Genomic DNA, 12,425 nt, shown 5'->3' with positions numbered 1-12,425 from the left:
CCAACAGCCGAGGTTCAACACGTGTGACCAGGTTAAAATAACAAGAGATAAGCGGTGGAAAAAGTAAGTAGCTGCTACTCAGCTGCTGAACTGATTCCACTTGATTTCGAAAACTTTCATATTCGGGATGGACTGCGCCGTGCGGTCTCGTCCACCCTTCTTTACGCGCTTCTCTTTTCAAAGTTCACGCAGCGAGCCTCCAGTTTCTCTCCGTGTCGCTGCAGCCCGGTCTACGTTTGTGGGAGTACCCCCTGCGCAGGTCCCTTTTGCAGTGCAGATCCAGTAGTTGGAGTTGTACACCGAGCGTGAGAGGGAGAGGAAAGGAGTGTGAGCGCAGCAGCAGAGTGAGCAAACAGAGGTAGAGACATTAGGTTATCTTCGGAGACCATCACACATCGATCTGTCACTTTTACCGCTTTGAGCAAATTCTGTCTTCTTCGAGAAGTCAACAGCAGCAGCAGCAGCAGCGCCCTGGTCTGGTCTATTCGAGCAGCCGCCTGTAGAAAAAAACAGAAAACTCCCAAACGCGGTGGTTTCAGCTGGCATGAGCTAACCTACGAGTTAGACATGGAAACCAAACCATTCTTGTCATTGGGTAAGTTTGTTTGTTTAATGACATTGCCTCATTTTAATATGAACGCGGTAGTTTTGTGATCGCACTTGAGTCCGTATATTAGTGTGCAACGTGTCTTCGCTCTGCGTTTCTTTGTCTTTTTTCTGATATTTTTTGCCCCCTTTTCTGTCTTTTGACAGCGCGTGGAGCGAGTTGCCAAAATGCATCAACACGTTTGGGGCTGTTGACGCCGCGGAGCGGCCGTGGCTATACAGAATTTTACCTCCGACGCGGACTTGTAGTTTATCTTTGAGTCAAAGCAGACTTATCCTCGCGGTGTTGCGCTTATAATTCAGCCGTTTGAGCTGATGACATTTGGCAGTGATACAGATGACAACGCTCGCTGTAGAGCGCGCATTCCTCGCGTGCGCTGCTGTGAAATCAACTCTAGAAAGAAAAAAAGAAGCAAGAAAACTTTACGCTTTGACTTTGGCCGTCGACACTTTTGTAAGTTTCATGAGGAGAAAAATGCACACCGAGGTGAAGCTTTAAACTACGCCCGCAAGCAGGTATTGATAAATTATACGCGTAACAGACACATGTACCTTTTAAAGGACGGGCAATGTATTTATTTGTTTATGTTTTTTTAACTTATGTTACCATCCTTAAAGCAGCATATGCCTCGCTTTTGCGTTGTGGAAGTCGTTGTGTTAAAGTGGCAGCCCTTAATAAAACATAAAGGAAAACAAAAAAACGTGACTTGGTTTATCTCGCGGCTAAATTGACTTCCGTTTGTACTTGTGGTTTAAACAGGCAGTATAAAACTTGGCTCCTGAGCTTAAAACTCTCCTAAAATTGCCTGACATCTCCTAGCACACTGCTCAGGTAAAAGAACTACTGAGGACCTGAGGCCAGGCGCACACAGGTGACACAGGTGTGGGAACTTCTGAGTATAGTTTTGTTAAAGGAGGTGAATTTTCCACTTAAGATCTCAGTTTGTGAAGGGTCCTGTATGTGACAAATGTCACATTAGTCACATTAATTTTCCAGAAAGTAAAGGAGAACAGGGTATTTACACAGGAGTAATAATGTCTAGTAGCTGATGCAACATATTTTTAATAAGTGCCTGTGTTTTTGTTTAGATCTAATGTTTAAATATTTGGGTCATTTACATTTTTCCAGCTTAAAGACACGGAACAACATAAATCATTAATTATGACTGCTACTGTAAGTTTGTCAAAGTGAGTGAAACAGACCCTTGTCCTCTGTTCCAGACGGGCACAGAGCTGTAGGCAAGCCCTTTTTATTGTGTCTGCTGCACTTTCATGGGGGCATCGTGTTACACCTTGACACATATCATCAGCTGCCTGTATGCACCAAGGAGATTCACAGGGACTTCTGAGGCACTGGGCGGCTTTCTTCAGTTACAGGCCTCGCTTGCTGACACTGTTGCCACAGCGCCCTTTATGTGGCTTCTCAGAATTACGCTAAACCGCCAGTGTGACACACACTGACAGGCTGTTATTACAGGTGCAAGTGTATTGTGTGTCCATGCTGAAAGTGATTCAAGTTTCACTTTACCTAATTGAGCACCAGAGTGGTCCGTGGAGCGTATATGGAAAACAAAGTGGTATCTAAAAGTTTGTGGTATCTGGCTGGTGTAAGGCTCGACACTTTCCCATCAGAGTTGGCCCACATCTTTCCCTTCAAGCTGCTCTACGTGCTGTATCAGCAACTTCTTCATCGCCTATAGTCTTAATCTGTGTGTCCTTAAATTGCCGTTTATTTTTGCACTTGCTCTATCAAAGGTCCACTTGAGCGCTGATTGTTAATTCAAGGACGCCGTTATCTGCAAAGTCCTTGAATTTATTGATTAACCGCTTACCCGGGTAATTATCTGTCATACCGCATTAGAAATTGTGATACTGTTTCAGATGACACATGGTACATTTTACAATTATAGATCGCTTGTTGGCTGCGATGACGACACCTCTCTTTGGCACCGTATGCCCAGTACTGGATGCTCATGCGCTGCCTAATCCCACTGTCTACCATCCTCCATTCATATCTGGCAATAAACTGTGGCGACTGAACGGATGACATTAAAAGGAGAATGTGTCCTTTTGTCCGAGAATTACTGGGCTTAGAGTCTGTCAGTGAAATAAACATTTTTCCTGTGAAAGGAAAGGAGAGGTTTTTAACCATGCCGAATTCAAGTCTTTTTTCCTCTCCAAGTCATTTGCTCTATAAGTATTGAGTGTCTGTTTGGTTGATTATTTCATGGCTAATATGTCAACATCTAGGAAGTTTTTCTTAATGAAATCTCACCAGCTAAATGTTGTGCGTGCCCAGCTATTATTGGTCATATTGACTTTTGTTTATATCAGTGGTCGAAAATGAGAAGGTGCTGTAGAGTATGTTATTCACAGTGTAGTGCATTCAGAGGCACATTTGGACAATTAAATAAAATTGTCCTGATTACAGTAAGTCACAGACTACTGTAAGAAATGTAGAGCCATATTTATGATTAATTGTGTATTTGATACATCAAATATATAGCATAGCATCTTTATTTATAACATACTTTACATCCAACCGTGTTGTTCAAAGTGCTACAAATATAAAACATGTAGAATATCTTAAAATTAAAAATAATATAATAAGAAACGTAATAAGAGACATCAACAAGTCCTGCTGTGCTGAAAGCCAAGATAAATAGATATGTTTTAAGACGTGATTTAAAAACAGCAAATATGTATATGATTTCATCTGTTTCCAAACAGAAAAAGTCTTTAATAAAATAATTGATTTAGTAAAAACAAAACAAAACAAAACTAATTGACAAGTATATCAGTTTGTGGTTTTCACATTTACCTAACAAGTGAAAGATTCCTGGTTTGATCGTGGGAGCTGTTCACAAAGTGTGGTGACTCTTTGTGAATAAGACAGCGATAAAGTTCCTTTTTGCTAATTTTAGTCTGCCTTTCAGATCACTCAGATCAATTTTTTAAGTAATTTTTGGCCCGCTTCATTTTAGATGTTGTCTGTATAGTGAGTTGTGCTTCAAGCAGATGCAGAATTTAAAAAAAAAAAAGTTTGGTGATAGACGTTGCATGTAAGGTGCAAGACATGGTAGTCAAATTACTGTCTGTATGGTAGCGATGGTGTAGAACTGAAAATAAGTTCAGTCAGACCTGTATTTCAAACAAGGCTACCTGGTCATACATTCCCAATAAACACAAGCATATTCCTAAACTATGTTGATGTAAAATTCTAATTTCCCTTTGTAGTCATTAATGGGACTAAATTTGATATCCTTTATTTAAAGCCATGGGTGCGTGATGCTTTGATCACAGTGCACACGTTTACATTTGGGATTGACTTGACTAGCTGCATTCTTTTCCTAATTAATAGGTGTCACTGCTAACAATAATACACTACTGCACCGTTGGAATCACAATAGAGAGAGTAACAATATGAAGTACATCATTCAGACACACACACATCTTTAGGTTTTCAACAGTTTTCTACTAAAAAGTCTCATCTTTTCCAGCTGTTGCAGCAGTCTCCCTCCACTACTCATGCACCGTTGCCTTTGCGCCACCTTTTCTGCGCACGAGGGTTCAAAAATTGGGAGATATCTGGCCAGCCAAAGTGCCACCAAAGTGAGCTGTAATCACATTACATGGTGGCAAGCACAAACTAAGCTTAACACTATTGCAAAGCGTCTGATTGCTCACTCTAGGCCTGCTGAAGAGGTGTTTGTTGTTTTTCCCGAGTTCAATGGAGCTAAACTCTTTGGTGCTTTCTGTTTGAGGGAACATAAGGTGCCCCCATCATACAAAGTCACAGATGTGCACAATCAATGAAGTTCATGGTGTTTGATGAAAAAGTGAGATATGCGGTGGTAGTGGTTGATGAGGAGGCGGGGTGGGGGTTCTGAAGGCTACATTCCTTTTCTGGCAGTAACTCAGGAACAAAGCGAATACTGCAAGAAGCTGTGCGTCTGGAAGGGTGTGTGTGTGTGTGTGGTAGTGGTGGTGGGAGTGGGCTGATGGAATTACATTGCCAAAAGCATTTGGCCAAGTTTGTCTTTTACGGCCGTCCAGTTTTTTGTTCCTGATGTGATGCTTTTGCTCCCCTTTTGAGGAAAAAGGGGCTGCAGCTGTCATTTTTATTGGAGGGGTTTTATTGCAAGACTTAATGGCTTAAAGTGACATCTCTCTCTCTCCAGCTCCTTTCTCTTTTTCTCCTCTCCCAGTCTCACCCACAAGGCCTCTTACTCAAGCAAATCAAAGAAAATGTGCTCACCTTCTACGTGCCCGCCCTTCACTTTCCCACCCATCACCCATGCCATCATCCAAACCTAACTATATGAGAGAAAAAAAATAGATTTATGTTCAATTATGAGCGCACCAAACACATGTAGACCAGAAAGTGTTTTGTTTTTTTTAAAGGAACATCTGTGCTGATCAGTAATTATATTTCATGACTAAGAAGCCACACTGGCTTCAGATAAAACCGTGCATATTTAGTCTGTCTTGCTTTTCTCTCCATCTCTATTCTGCAGCCCACACTTGGTTATGTTCTAAACATAGTACGAATCAGAAAGTGCTTGGAGCCTTTCTAATGCACAAATCATGGAATGATTCAAAGGCTCGTTAATTATTTGTGTAAGAAGCTCCTTGCTCACAGGAGGTCTTTATTGATTGTGGCCACACTGAACTTTGCACCACAGACCTTGACCTTTGCTCCCCATATACTTGATCATTTAAAGAATTTGCCTTTGGCATTTGATCCGGCCTGTAAAGATTTTAAAGACAGTAGCGCATAGTTTTCCCTTATTTTCTTCACCTTTCTTTTTTGAGTAACCTTTTCTTTATTTTTTTTTATATTCCTATCTTTTTGATAGGATCTTAGATCGACTAAGGATGAGTCTAGTTATAAAATACTAATAGACGAGTGCCACAAATGCTCAGAGCTCAAGGTGACCTTGACCCACTGCTTAAATGTTCTACTCAATCAAAGAGCAGAAAGGTAAAAAAAATTATATATATATATATATATATATATATATATATATATAAGCCGTAGCAAAAAAGCACGTATTTTAGGTGCTTGAATGGGAGAATATTTCTTATATAATATTCATGCAGCCACTAACTGCTTAATTGTTGTTGATTAAATTGACTTCATCATTTACAGCCACACTTTGTTCAGAAACTTGGTCGTTGCTGTGAGCACTTATGTGTTCTGTATTGCGATTTTGTGAGCTCAACTGGTCTCGGGGTTTATTGCAGGTCCTGAGAGTGTCTGAATGGCTTTTCTGTGGGCTGGCATTATTCAGGGTGCGTACAGCCACTCTTTTGAAGTGGAAACGGAGTCTCTGTGGGGATTTGACCAGATCACACTCATAATTCGAATTGAGAGCAAGGTCGGTTTGCCCTACTCAAGCCAAAACTCTCTTTTCTGTGTGCATCGCAAAAAAGAATAGGAAAAGGACGAGAAAGTCAATGCAGGCAGAGACGGTAACAATTAAAAGAAGGAATAACAAAAAGAGCGCTGGATGTTAGGCTTCTGTTATGAAATTAAGATGCTACGAGAAAACGGGGGGCTGTCAGAAGCTAACTACCCTGTCCTCTTCTGCGCATCCCTCAAGTTGGCATATTTGCAGTAATGAAAACAATTGTCGACTCTGCTTCTGCGATTGCAGTAATGCATGAAAATAACTTGTCTGTTTAGCGGTTATGATGTGTTTATTAATTATGCTATGAGCACACATGCTTTGATGAGTATTCGCTCTGGAGTGAGGACGAAAGGAGAGAATCCTAGATATGCTGTGCTCCTCCGTGTCATTATACTTCCTCGTGCCCACTTGCTATTCCTCAAGCCACTAGTAATTGGCCCCAATGAGAACCACCGAATTTTTATTTATTTATTTTTTTACAAATTGCTTAATTTGTTGAGTTTCATTTATACATTTTTTTTCCTGCAGATCTTTGGATGGGTGTATTACCATTCATTTGTTAATTGATCAATAACCAAGTGTATTTGTGCAGTCTTTTTCAAACATGTCCCACATGCGTCCGTATGTATAATATGTACATGTGCACACAGGCTGCCACAGCAGAAACGGAGTAAGATGATTAAGATTGTCTCATGCTGCTCCATCGCAGTTTCTTTTGGAGGTCACGAGCAGTGAAAGGTGTCCCAGCATGTCCCACGCTCTCCTTTCTCCTCTCTCCTCACCAACACCATCACCAACCCTGTTACCGTGTCTGTCACCTTGCCAGATACCACGGGGGTGGACTTTCATGCACTGCTGGGCGCAAGGGTACGGAAATCCCAGAGCATGCGAAACGCCCTGGTTATGTTCTGTTTGTGCAAGTATGACTTTGTGTCAGTGGGCGGATGTTTGGGTGCAAGACAAGGCAGCAGTTTTGAGAGCAAAGAGTGAGAGTTATGTCCATTCTCACCTGTGCACCATCAAATGCGTATCTTGACTGACATCGGCCTCCTCCGCTATCTACTTTCTTGTGCTTGAGATCGCCTTGTTCGGCTTGTTTATTTTAAGCCTAATGTTCAAATGCTGTATTTGCATATGTTATATGCATAGGTGATGGTTTTAAGTTTGTTTTTAATTATTTTTAATTTTTAATTTTATTTACTTTTAAGTTTACTACACTCTCTGTTTAATGCTGGTTTTGTCAGCATCACTAGCAATGACAGGAATAGCTGAAACACTTTTTTACAGAGTGAAGACATAAATGTATGTATCAACTGGTGCTCTTTGAGCATCTAGGATCTTAAGCTGTAGTCTTAAAAATTAAACTGGCGATATAACCATTACTTTCAGGCAGTTTATTTCACAAAATACTTAAAAATATGAGTAACACAACATTTCATGAAGCTACCAGCTGACTCCACACTACTGTCCTCTGAACTTTGTGCTGACTGGGACTGAAACAACCCCAAACATATTATTCTACATTGTCTTGTTAAAAAATATATAGTGTGCATGTGCATTTATGATGCATCAGTCTTATATTTGAATTAAATATAGAATATCGATAGATATTGGTCTGATCCTGATTTCCAAAAGTAGAAAGTTTGGGCCTACAAAGCTGCACATCAGCAGTAGGTGCAGGTGAGCTAATACAGCATGGAGGGTGACGACAACAAAAGGCTGAAAACAGTTTGGAAATATTTCATGGCGGCATTTCTTTTTATGCTTGCAGATTGAGGTTAACTGAGTTGACACGACTGAAAAGCTCAGACGATGACGCTTTCCTCGCCGGGCTTCTCTCTCTATCTCACTCTCTTTAAAATGGGAGTAACACTTTTTTTACACTTAAGATTACATAATGAGTTTTTGTCAACTTGTTTAATGTTATTTCACTTCCTCTGTCTGTTATCAGTTTCACTCCACACACGGCTCATGTGTTGGAGAAACAGTGACAGTGATAGTAGTGAAAAGAGAAAGGTGCAGTTGTAAATAACAGTCGTAGTCACTGCAGTAATGTGACTCCCACTGAATGAATATCAATTCACAAATGTATATGTTTGGATATAATTTATATGTATATATTCACACATAAAAGAATGATCCCCAGATTCTAATTTGAATCACAAACTTTGTCCCTCAGTTTTTGTTCTATTCCCAGCCAGGTAGTACTGCCATGAAAAGAAATGAGCCAAGCTGGACTCACAGTGTCAAATCTGAGACAAGCTCACACTCAAACTTCAAATTTAGTAATTTCTTCTTTTTCTTAGAGAGACAGAGAATCTGTATGTGCTTGCTTTGAACACACGGAAAACTTTTGAACCTGGAAAATTAACTTGTATGCGAATAGTCACAATATAAAATAGACCCAGACAGAATAAGGCATGGATGCCAACACGGGTACCTTATAATAGCCAGTGACTCACTTCTCTAACGTTGTGTTTCTGCCGTCTACACATTTTCAGGGGACCTCATAGATTTAATGTTATCCCAGTGTTAATCAGAAAAAATGGTATTATCAAGTATTGTAATATTCCCAAAATAAAATAAAAGTTCTGAAGCTTATTTTCTTCCCTGTCTAGAAAACTCGTTAACTCCTCATAAGCCCTTTTTATTTTAACAGTTCTTCACCTTAGGAGCTCAAGAAACTAACTAACTAACTTTTATTAGGATTTATCCTAAATTTTAGATGGAATTGATGGAACATTGTATTATTTTTTTGGATTTGCATCATTAGCACTAATCGAAGCACTATGATGCCACATTGTACAATCATATTACGAGACCTACTCATTAATAATTTGTGCTATTGTATCAGAACAAACGCTTCTGCTTATTTGACAAATATAACGTTATGGGTTTTATTGGCCATTTGTTTGGGAAATTAGCAGTGGTCACTGGAAACAATGAATGTCCTCATATCAGCTAAACAACTGTGCTTACTGTTCACAACCACCTCAATTGCAGAAAAGGATTATATTGTTGATAGAGGCAGTTTTACAGTAGCCACGAGCAAGTCTGTTCTTTTTTCCCTGTATTGATTAATATATCCTATACATGCTCCCAGTTGCCACACACTCCAAATGTCCACATTTGCGTTAACTGCCATCCTGTTCAGTTTCTCTAAGTATGAAGATTACAGCACTCTATTTTCTTTGTGTTATTGTACAATATAAAGAGCCTTGATGCAAATGTTGTTGTGGTTTGGTTTTCTATAAATATATAAAAACAAAAATTTTGAAATATAATATATAAATATGTAAAAATCAATTCCATTGAATTGAATAAATCTTAAAAAATAAAAGTGATTTTATATTGCCAGTCTTGTGATGCCAGTTACTTACAGAAATCTGTAGTTTATTATTATTTTTTAAATTCTTTTTGTTTTTCTTTTCCTTGGAGTCTTTCCTGCTTGAATTGAGGATAGTTGAAGCTGCTGTCCAGCTAGAGTAGTTCCTCATCCTATAACTGTGAGCTCTCAAAATACCAGGCATTAGGAAGTTTTGTTTGACTTTCATGCCCACCTTAGAATAAAAGAAGTGGATTTGGGCACAACTTCTGCAGAGGCCCTTTAAATCTGCCTGGAAGATTAAAGGCTGTGACTGCAATTATGATAAACAGTAGATCTATTACAGAAACTACCTTCCAGTCTGTGTTACTGATGAGTTTGAAGATATGGAGGAATATTAGCATACGGAAGAAGATTGACAAAGGTCAGCTCAGATTTAGACTCGCGGCCTAAATATGTCTGACAAGTCGGAGCTTTCGCACTATTGCCACAGATTTTCATGCATGAAAGATACAAACTCAGAATGATAACATGTGAGATAACAGGGCCCCTCTGTAGGCTTTTCGTCCGCCTGCGGTAGTGAAAGACCGATTAACTGTTTGTTGACGCCTACAGGTCTAGCATGTTCATACATCCGCCCAGACTGTGGCCTCCTGGCTTAACAACACGCACCTGTGTGCATGTGCACATGTAGACATGAACATGTGCGGATAGTCTGGAGGGTTTTGTCACCTGTGGTTACAGACCATGCTACAGCCGTCTGGTTTTAGGAATGTACTCAATGGTGCAAAGGTGGAAGGCTGTTAATAGCGGAGGGGGAGGAAGGGCTGTCTATCTAGAAAGGATTAAAAAACACACACACATGCACACACACACAAAGGGCAGTGCTAATATGACAGATGGATTTAGTGTGCTAATTATTCCACTTTTGAAAAGCACTGCATGCTTTCAAATATAACATTTTTCTACAAGTGACATTTCATCAGGAGCACTTAGGTGGCTGTTCACTCCCTTCAGCCTCAATATTCAGCGTATTTATTATAATCTATTTTAGTATTTTACTGTCCCATTTGGGAAATTTGCTTTGCAGACAGGCCTCGCAATAAAACCACACCGTAGAACCATTTAATACAAAACAATAAGGCCACATATAACTAGACAGCCATGAAACGCATAGTAAATTGCTCTAATATAAACCCATCTTGACCACAGTGAGTCCACAATGCTGGGTGCACTTATTTCTTTTTTTAACTGAGCAAGGCTACTTAGCTACTCTAAAGTAGAATGAATGAATGCAGAAAGCGCATCAAGTGAATACCGAGTTAAATGCTTATTTAAAACCCCCTCATTGTGCAACCAAGGAAAATATTCAGGATAATGTAAATGGATTATATACATGGCTTTACATCTCTGCCTGAGTAAGGGAAGTAAGGTTTTTTTTTTTCCTCTTTCACTCTCCCACATAATCTAGAATATTGTTTGTGCTATTTAGGGGAAGAGTGTTGAAAAACCAGGTTTACTAGACAGACAGACAGGCAAGCGTGCAGGTGCCGGCCGTGTCTTTGTCGTCAGCATTCTGCATACCAAAGTGCTGACAGTTGCCTGCATGAACGGCTCTGACAAGTTCAACTATCATTTGGGATGCGTTCTTCTGTTTTTAGCCCAGAACTGGAAACGGGAGAAGGCTGACGATTAAACAGAACTGATCTGAGCATTGAGTTGTTGTTATTGGCAGGGCAGTGTTCAGCTGTTTAGATGTGTCCGTGTGCGCAAGTCTTCAGCTTTCATATCAGATATTTTTCACTATATACATTGACTCATGTCAGTTTTTCATGACGAGCTGAAGGTGTTATTCTCGCCACTTTTTAAAAAATATATTTGAGGATCCTAAAGCGGTTTCTGCCTGTGGTTGAGCATGCACATTTCATTGTGTACAAGTCTACACATGTTGGCTTTTGTATGCCGTCGGGATGATTAACTGATGCTACAGCGTGTATGTACTGCGGGTGGAGTCCCCAACGCTGATTCATGAAGTGGTATATGTGGAGCAGATGGGAATCAGTGTGCTGTCTGGGAGAAGTAAGGTCAGGGGTTGTGGCTGGGTCACACTCTGTGGGAGAGGAGCATGCTCAGCAGAGATGACAGTGATTGTATGTAAGTGAGGGGAAGGGAGAGGTGATGGTAAGGGTGAAAATGAAAAAAGAAAAACAGATCAGTGTGAAGTCAGGGAAGAGAAAGCAGGAAGCATGTTGCCTTTATTTTGGTCCTGCTTTGCTCAGTGCATGACTTTTTTCCTCATCAGCGCAGCTATTGTTAGTAACAGAGTTAATTGTTAATTGATCCAAAGAGCGATTAAAAAGAGACAGCTAATCTCCGTCTCTGTGGCACACACACACACACACACACACATATGGACTGTAGAGAATGAGAATGGATGTTTATTACAGGATCTAGTGGATGCTAAGGTGCCGTGGGGGCTATTAAAGCCCTCACTTAAAAGGGACTATCAGGGAACAAAGATGTGTGTTGCTTGGAGGAGGAAGGGGTAGAGGGGCTGGAAAAAAAGAGAGAGAGAGAGGCCAGGCAAAGAAAGCAAAGTCCTTGGAAGAGGGAGCAGAAGGAGGGAATAAACAGAGTGAGCACATCTGGATTGCCTCAGCAGAATATTTGTGCAACATCTGGAAAAATTCCCTGGAATTTAAGGCTCCCCTCCTTTCATTTCATTTTTTTTCTGCTTTTAACTTCTTCTGTTTCCTTTTTTTTTCTCTTCTTCTTTTTTGCATCTTCAAAGTCTCTTACCTTCTTGCAGCATGCATGTAAATACTCCCAAAGTAATGCATGTAGAGCCCTTGTAGACTTTATAGCTGCCCAAATTGGGCCCATGTGACCAACTCCCCTTTGTGCTGAGCTGGGCTAATTAAGTGGCAGAGAAGTGAGAGGGCACCCGGCTGTGGATCCAGACTCAGGCCAGACCTGCGCCAAACACAGCTCCTCATAAAACTGAGGGAAAAGGAAAAGAATTGCTCCACTTTTTTTAAACTTTTACTTGTAGTGCTTAAAAAAATACCATATATATGTAT

The 12,425-nt window shown here is 40.3% G+C and overlaps 1 protein-coding gene across 4 annotated transcripts in view; it reads left to right on the top strand.

Annotated features, from left to right (window-relative positions):
* The first annotated feature begins 284 nt into the window (after positions 1–284).
* rxraa (retinoid X receptor, alpha a) overlaps positions 285–12,425 on the top strand; it is a 109,179-nt gene continuing 97,038 nt past the window's right edge. For all 4 annotated transcript variants that reach the window (XM_006795612.3, XM_006795610.3, XM_006795611.3 and 1 more), the window contains exon 1: positions 285–595. In XM_006795612.3, the coding sequence (XP_006795675.1) occupies positions 568–595 (28 nt within the window). In that variant the 5' untranslated portion in view covers positions 285–567. The remainder of the gene's footprint in view (positions 596–12,425) is intronic.

This window comes from Neolamprologus brichardi, chromosome 7 (assembly GCF_056152115.1).
Source record: "Neolamprologus brichardi isolate AB-2024 chromosome 7, ASM5615211v1, whole genome shotgun sequence".
NCBI lineage: Eukaryota > Metazoa > Chordata > Actinopteri > Cichliformes > Cichlidae > Neolamprologus > Neolamprologus brichardi.
Note: the sequence above shows the minus strand (reverse complement) of the source record. Positions and strands in the feature narration are given on the sequence as shown.